Genomic DNA, 8,683 nt, shown 5'->3' with positions numbered 1-8,683 from the left:
GGTGGCTAAGTCGCAGATGGAGGAGCCCCAGGGAGTCTCCTGAAAAGGACCCCCGCACTCCTCTGAGTTTTACCTCCTGAAGCTCAACCAGATTCTCACAGAAAATGTGGAGTTGCTTCTGAAAGATGAAGGGGTGAAAAACCATTTTGCAATAAGCCAGAGAATTCTGTGCTTCACAGGACCATTCCATTTTTTTCTGCATAAACTGTTTTACCAGAGCCTAACCTGTTGGGGTTTATCAGAATCTAATTACCAGGGAGATGGGAAATGACCAACTCCAATTCTAACCTAGGCTTTCTCAGAGCCTAACTATAATTTTCCTGAGGCACCTGGATAACCCCAAGTGTGGAAATGAGTTAAGATACAACAGCAAAGAATGCTATCCAAGAAAGAAAGAATTGATACGGGACTTCACTAAAATTAAAAACTTCTGCTCTGCGAAAGACACTGTCAAGAGAATGAGACAAGCCACAGACTTGGGATAAAAAGTTTGCATAAGACACATCTGGTAAAGGATTGTTATCCAAAATGCACAAAGAGGGCTGGGGTTGTGGCTCAGCAGTAGAGCACTCAGCTAGCACATGTGAGGCCCTGGGTTCGATCCTTAGCACCACATAAAAATAAATAAATAAAATAAAGGTGCTGTGTCCAACTACATCTAAAAAATTTAAAAATGCACAAAGAACTTCTAAAAGTCAACAATAAGGAAACAGTGTGGTTAAAAAAAAAAAGCAATAGACCTCAACAGGCACTTCACCAAAGAAGATAACTGGATGTCTTTTCATTCAACATCAGCTGTTATAAGGCAACATGGCAAATCTAGACAACAATGAGAAACCGCAACCCCATGTCAGAATGGCCAAAACCAAAACATGAGAATACCAAATGCTGGTGAGGCTGCAGAGCAACAGGAGTGCCTGGTGGAAACGCAAACTCAGGCTGCCACTCTGGAAGACTGTTCACTGACTTCCCACAAAACCAAACATACTCCTGCCATAACCATGAAGCAGTGATGCTCCCCATTATTTACTCAATGAACTACAAGTCCCTACAAAAATCTGCACATGGATATGGCAGCTTTATTCATAACTGCCAAACTTGGAAGTAAGCAAGACGTCCTACAGCAGGTGATGCCTAAGTCAAATTAGTGCCCCATTATCCATAGTTTTGCTTTCCACAAATTCAGTTACCTCAAGTCAACTGTGGCCTGACAACCTTAAATGGAAAATCAAAGACATGAATAATTCATAAGTTTTAAACTACTGCCAGGTACAGTGGCACACTCCTGTAATATCCCAAGGACTCGGGAGGCTGAGGCAAAACGATTCCAAGTTTGAGGGTAGCCACAGCAATTTAGTGAGACCCCAACTCAAAATAAAAAATAAAAAGGACTAAGGACACAACTCAGTGATAAAGCAAAGAGTTCAATCTCTAGTACCAAAAACAAAAACAAAACAAACCAGTTTTAAATTCCACTGTTCTGATTTCGTGATGAAACCTCATGCCATCCTGCTGTATCTCTTGCCCAGGGAAGTGCCTTATTCCTTTGTCCATCATATCCACACTGTATATGCTACCCTCCTTTAGTCACGTAATAGCCATTTTGGTTATCAGAACTGTAGTATCTCAGTACTTGTGTTCAAATAACCCTCCTCGTAGCAGCCTCATGTTGTGTCACCTCACTTCATCGATCACATAGGCCTGTATCATCTCACATCACTGTAAAAATGGTGAAAACCATACAGAAAATTTTAAGAGACCACAGTCATACAAGTATCATTATAGTATATTTTGTAATGATTCTACTTTATTATTGATTATTGCTGTTAATCTCTCCAGTGCTTGATTTGTAAATTGAACTTCATCACAAATGTTACATACAAGGGCAAACAGTGTATATGGGGGTTAGTACTATCCACGGTTAGAGGACCCCTGGGGGTCTGGGAATCTATTAAGGCAGGAATGACCTGTAAACTGTGGTATATCCAGACAACAGAAAACTATTCAGTGCTAAAAGAGAAATGAACTATGAAGCCATGAAAAGGCATAGAGAAAACTTAAATGCTATTACTAAGAGTGAGAAGCTGATCTGAAAACGCTCTGCACATCTGTCTCCAACTGTATGCACATCTGACTCCAACTGTATGCACACTGGAAAAGGCAAAACCATGAAGACACTAAAAGGATCAGTGATTGCCAGGGGTTAAGGAGGAGGGAAGGATGAACAGGAATCAAAAATCAAAACCACAATGAGCTTCCACCTCACCAATGACAATGGCTATTATAAAAGAGACAACTATGACAAACGCTGGCAAGGAGAAAAGGGGAGCACTCACCCACTGCAGGGAATGTGAATCAGCACAGCAAATGTGCAAATGGGAAGAGTTTCCTCAAAAAAATTGAAAATAGAGCTACCTTGCAACCCCGCAGCCTCCCCTCTGGGTCTATGCCCAAAGGAGATGAAATCACCATGTTGAAAACACACCCGCACGCCCAGGGCACTGCAGCGCTATCCACAACAGCCAGATGGAGAATCAACCTAAACGTCCATCAACAAAGAGAGATAAAGAAGATGTGGTTCACCTGTGAGATCCAACACCCTTCAGCATGAGATCCTGCCTCTCTGGACCTGAAGGACATGATGTTGACTGAATAAGTTAGGTTCAGAAAAGTAAACACTACATCATCTCACTCATATGTGAAATCTAAAAAAGATCTCATCACAGTGGAGAGCAGAACAGTGGTTACCAGAGAAGAGTGGGAGATGGGAGAGGTTGGCCAACAGGGACAAGGTTGTACTGTTTGGCAGAACTAAGTTCTGGGGTTCTACAGCATGGAGGGTGAATAGAACTAACCACAGTGCATCACACAGCTCAAGAGAGTCAGGAGAGAGGATTGTGAATGTACCCACCATAAAGAAATGACCCAACTTCAAGGTGGTGGACTGCTAAGCACTGAGTGGGGACTCACTGCCCCAGGCCTATGACAATCGAGACATCCCACTGCACCTTGAAATACGCACAAATATCATGTATCAATCAAAAGTTAAAGGAAAAAAGAAATTTTAGGGTACTGAAACTTCTGTATATGATAGTGGATACAAGTCATATTTCTGTCAAAATCTGCAGATTGAACACCAAAAGTCACCCTAATGTAAACTATGGATTCTGGGGGTGATGATGACATCTCAATGTAGGTTCGTGGATTTTAAGCAATGTACCACTGTGGTATCAGAAGTCAAGAGAAGCTTGGTGGAGGGAGGAGGGGTTATAGGGGAAATCTTTGTATTTTCCTTTTCATTTTGCTGTGAACATAAAATTGCTCTAAAATATAAAGCTTATTGATTAAAAAAGAGAAACAAATATTTTCAACAATTTAAAACCACTCACACTAAATGGTTAGTTCATACTCTCTGGGCAAAAACACAGAAGGTAACTGCTTCCCCTGCCCCAACCTCCACACACCTCCTGTGTGCGCGGGGTGGGTGGGCAGCACCAGGCCATCCTTGGTGTGTGATTCCCAGAACCAACTCAGATTCCCAGTTTCTGGCTTCGCATTAGCCTCTAGCCAGATTCCTACCCTCCCCAGGCACTTTCTTTTCTACAACCGCATTAAAAAGGGGTTTTCCTCAAGTGAAAACACACAGCACAAGAGCTAGCACAGCCAGGCCTGCTCTTTTAAAGCCATTTTCCTTTGAAGTGGTTAAGCTGCTTCTCTGAGTCATGAACTAGATAACTCCAGGGAGCTGCTGCCCTGGCGGGACCCCTCCCAGTGCTTCTTGCAAGGCTTCAAGCACAGAAGGAAGGGGCAGAAACCACAGGGGCTTTTGTTTCCTCAAGTGAAAAGTTTAACCTGTGTTTTCTTCTTTCTTCTTCTGTTTTTTTTTTTTTTTTTTTGTTGTTGTTGTTCATGCTATGCCCACACCCACACTGTACCCCTGAACTCTACCTCAATCGCCTTGCAAGCATAGGGCCTGGTAGACAAAGGAGAATGAAGGGAAGGGAGGGGAGACGGGACAGGGAAAGACAGCAGAGTGAATGGGACATCACTTTCCCGTGTTCATATGTGAATACACGACCAGTGAAACTCCACATCATGTACAACCACAGGAATGGGAAGTCATGCTCCGTGTGTGTAATATGTCAGAATTCACCCTACTGTCACGTGTAACTAAAAAGAACAAATTAAAAATTTAAAAAAAAAATTAAGAGGGGAACGAAGGGAACTCCAAAGGTAGTTGTTCTGACTCTGGTGTGTAGATTTGATTTAAAAGCAGTGAGCGTCATCAAAAGTTAGGAGGGGAATAGAGGCAGGTACAAACTGCCTGCTCCACAAATTGGAGCAGACCCACCCGCAGGAGGCGGCCCTGGGGTGTTTCTCTTGGTAGTGAGCAAAGGTGAAAGGAAAACAGGGGCGACCCATCCAAAGGGAAGAGCTTTCAGGACAACTGCTGTTTCCGGGCTCTTTTTCTTGTGCAAATATAACCAAAGTTCTGCTCTGCTTCCCAAACTTCCCCTTTGGAAGAAGACAGAATCAAGCACAAGCAAGACCAGTGCTGTTGTACCCACAGAGGCACTGACCACGGGGCGCTATTCAGACCAGGAACGCTGGGGACAAAGACAGTGCATCTTTGTTCACTTGCCCTTCCCAACAGAGCTGGCGCTGAAGTAGCTACTTGACTTCACAACTAACACATACACTGGTGAGGGGCCGCTGTTTAATCTGCTTGTATAATACTTCATTAAAACTTTTTTTTGTTTGTTTTAAGTGGAGGGTGGGAGAGGAGAGAACAGAGGGAATAAAAAAGAAGATGCTGCCAGCCTTTCTCTAGGCATGTGACCGATGCACGAAGCTGGTCCTGCTGCCATTTATACACAGCTGCAGACAAGGAAGAGCCTGCTCTAAGCAGAAAAATACTTGCCCCTGGAGAGAAAGAAGGAAATAACTAGATTCCCCTTTGTTTTGGATTTGACAGGTCCTCTGCTTCCTAGGACCATCTGGTGCCTTAGATAATTTTTTGACTTTTCCTAAATGGTTCCTAAGTACTAATATGTAGTAGACAATGTTAAACACTTCTATATTATTAAATTTCATTTAATCCTCACAAGTACTTAAGAGGTAGGAATGAACCCTTTTTGGGGTGGGGGGCAGGCTGCTGAGAATCAAACCCGGGGCCTCACACATGCTAGTCAAGTGCTCTGCCGCTCAGCTGCATCCCCTGCCCTCAGCCTATTTTCAAAGATAAAAACTGAGCCCAGAGAGCCATTATGTAACCTGGCTATGCCTTAAACTGCTACAAAGTAAATGCGCATGTGTACTTAGGGCTTATGTGTCACATGTACCTCATAGCAAGAAATTAACAGAACAATGAGGTGTCAAGAAACAGGAGCTCCAGGCTGGGGATATAGCTCAGGTGGCAGAGTGCTTGCCTTGTAAGCACAAGGCCCTGGGTTGGATCCCCAGCACCACAAAGGAAAAAAAAAGAAAGAAAAAGTAACAGGAGCTTCTAATGGGTTCTGTGGTCCACAAACACTAAAATTACCTCAGGGAGTCTCTCCAACCACCAACCCACCTCTACCAGATAAAGATGATGTTGGAGATTTTTATTGTTTGTTTGTTAAATATTACTTCCCAGATAATAGGGGAGGTAGTTTCTAGTAGTCAAAAAATATAAAGCATCATTGAAATATATCTTCCTACCCAGTAACCGATTTGAAAACTGTTACTCCTTCATCCTCATCCTCTGGTATAAATTTGCTAGGACATTTCATTGTGAATTTAAATACAACAATTTAAATTAAATCTACAAGGCCATCTTACTCTGACAAAGTAGACATTTTTCTATCAGTGAAAGAAAGTTCCTAGAAAATAATTGGCTTATTTATTGCTTTAAGTAAGTTCCCTATTTTGGCAAGGAAATAGGAAAAAAAAAAAAAAAAAAAAGGATTTCGTAATTACAAAGAAAGTTGCCCGGCTAACAGAAAAATCGCCAAACGTTGTAGGGAGGGTCACAAGGCCCTTTTCCCAAGTTAGGGGTACAAGCAGAAGCTGAGGCCTCTGTATTCTTGTCTTTTATTCTCTGATCCTAAGGCACCTCAAACAAATGCTCCACAGGAAAGGGGTCTGCGTGGACATACCTGTGAGGGGACCCCAGAGCACTTCAGAATTAAATACGAACTCATGAGATTTAAACATACATACCACTGGTCATGTGAGATACTTTTGCAAGTTTCTTCATCACATTGTCTAGCCGAGACTGAGTGCTCTCCAACTCGTGAGAGAAATCATCCAACATGCTAGAAAGAGGAGGCAGAAGGTTGGTGATACGCACAAAACTCAGCAAGGCACAGACCATGGAATTACGTCAGGATCTAGGTTCCATTTCAGCCAACTTAAAACAGGCCACATTGGGATTCAGTACCAGTCTATTATTCAAAAATCCTTGGGACAAGATATGCTACTTTTGATTTTGGAATTCTGGGAGTTTATAAAAAGATAAGTTATATATGCTACTATTAGTCAACATCCCTAGCCTGGTCTGAGGCATGCCCCCCACCCCCATAATCAACACATTTCTTTTTTTTTCTTTTTCATTTTTTTGTAGTTGTAGATGGACAGCATGCCTTTATTTATTTATTTTACGTGGTGTGAGGATCAGATCCAGTGCCCTACACAAGGCAGGCAAGCACTCTGCCACTGAGCTACAGCCCCAGCCAACACATTTATACTCTGTGGAGAAAACTATGAAAATTCACAGGTGCAGTCAGTTCAGACGAGGTTTTCTGTAAGATGAGCATGCTGCATATTAAAAAAGAGAAGCTTGATTTTTAGAGTTTTAGATTTCAGAACTGCAGATACGGCAGCGTGGACCTGACTGCACAACACTACAAACTTACTGGCGGGGCCACAGGGCAGAATGCGACTCTGAGAAGTCAGATAGCCAGGCTCTGTCCTTCCACCTTGGACAAGGTACCCTACAACTTTGGGGGGACTGTTTTCTCACTTGTAAAATGGGGTGATCCTACCAGCCCCATTCCCCTCATGGGTACTTGTGAAAACCACATAAAATACAAAAGCGCTGTGTGTCAACAAGGGTTAAGGAACGTCCTTTAATGAGATATATTCTCCCTTAAATCCCTCTTTGCTTGATCATAATCGGAAAGCCTTGGCACCAACATCCCTGAGGGGCATCACCACCTCCCCTATTCGGGGAGCCACAGTTTCCTCCAGGAGACACTTTCCCTATTTGCTGGCCAATGTGTAGCAGGGAAAGCAAACACCAAAATCCGGTCCTCCTACTCCAGCAGTGCTTCCTTCATCAATCACCACGCGTTCCAGAGCTTTCAGCTGTTGATTAGCCCATGATTATTCTGAGGCTAGAATTAACACACCAATTAGTACCAGGGGCCTGACTACAAAGGCCTTCTTAACTCTGACAGTGTCACTGGCAGCTAGAAACTGTTGGTCTTGGTGTGTGCCCAGAAAGGACACATGACAGTCCTGCAGGATTTGGGACCATCAACTCCTCATTAAGTCAATTACTAAATAAACTCCACATTAACAACTAAATAAATTTGTGTTCCTTACCTGAATTCTCAAACTACAACATTTTTAGCTCCTCTTAGAGCCTGGCAGCACTGCAGCCCTGCAGCTGGAGGCCTCTGTGGGCAGGGCCCAATGCTGAAAAACAAGAGCTACCTTTGTGTGCTGGGTACGACTTCTCTTACTGAGACAAAGCAGGCACGTCGTTAACCTTTAGCCAAGGACACCCACGGGCCAAGCGTCCAGTCCTGCTCTAACTCAACGCCCGCCAGCCGAAGGGTACTATGGCACACATGACATTTTACAATTTCCAGGAGCCATGTTTAAAAAATAAAAACTGCTGAAATTAAGGGGCTGGGGTTGTGGTTCAGAGATAGAGCACTCGCCTAGCATGCACAAGGCACTGGATTTGATCATCAGCACCATATAAAGTGAAATAAAAATATTGTGTCCACCTAAAACTAAAATATAAATTTTAAAAAAACTGCTGAAATTAACTAATAATCTTCTCTATTCCAATGTGTAAAATATTACCATTTCAACATATCATTAATGCAAAAATTACTAATAAATTATTTTATACTTTTTTCACCTCAAAATCCACTGTGCACTTGACTCCTAGAGACACCTCCATCTGACTGCTCACACTTCACCTGCTCAACAACAAGTGTGACTCGTGCTATTTTACTGGCACCATCAGCCAAGATTCATGTTTTTTCCTTTTAATTTACTTATTTTTACCAGAGTTACATACATACCTAGTTTAAAGAGAGATAAATGGTCCAAAAGCCTTTTTACAAACACCAAGGTTGTTTTCTGTTCCCCAGGGCAGGTGCTTCCACCCCTCACAGTCTTCTTTTGGTACATTCTCCATTTTTGGAAGTAACATCCTTGTACCCCAGGACCTTGACTTTCATTTTTATCTTCAGACTTTACCTGTTGGCTCAGCACTACCATAGAATTTAGCTCTCTTCCTATCTGATCTCACCTCTGCATCCTCCCCACTTCGCTCTGATTGTACAGTCACAGTTTGATTAGATCAATATTCAGCATTTACATTAGGACTACTGAATAAATGCTACCCATGGCTGGGGGCTGTGTGGTGGGACTCGGAGCTCAGATGTGGTCACCTCTGGCTGAG

At 42.8% G+C, this 8,683-nt stretch overlaps 1 protein-coding gene across 2 annotated transcripts in view; it reads right to left on the bottom strand.

Annotated features, from left to right (window-relative positions):
• Positions 1-8,683, bottom strand: part of Stx6 (syntaxin 6) — a 41,848-nt gene that overhangs the window by 7,353 nt on the left and 25,812 nt on the right. For both annotated transcript variants that reach the window (XM_076831641.2, XM_076831642.2), the window contains exon 7: positions 6,202-6,296. In XM_076831641.2, coding sequence (XP_076687756.1) covers positions 6,202-6,296 — 95 coding nt within the window. The remainder of the gene's footprint in view (positions 1-6,201; positions 6,297-8,683) is intronic.

The sequence above is a fragment of the Callospermophilus lateralis genome, chromosome 13, assembly GCF_048772815.1.
Source record: "Callospermophilus lateralis isolate mCalLat2 chromosome 13, mCalLat2.hap1, whole genome shotgun sequence".
Classification (NCBI taxonomy): Eukaryota; Metazoa; Chordata; class Mammalia; order Rodentia; family Sciuridae; genus Callospermophilus; species Callospermophilus lateralis.
Note: the sequence above shows the minus strand (reverse complement) of the source record. Positions and strands in the feature narration are given on the sequence as shown.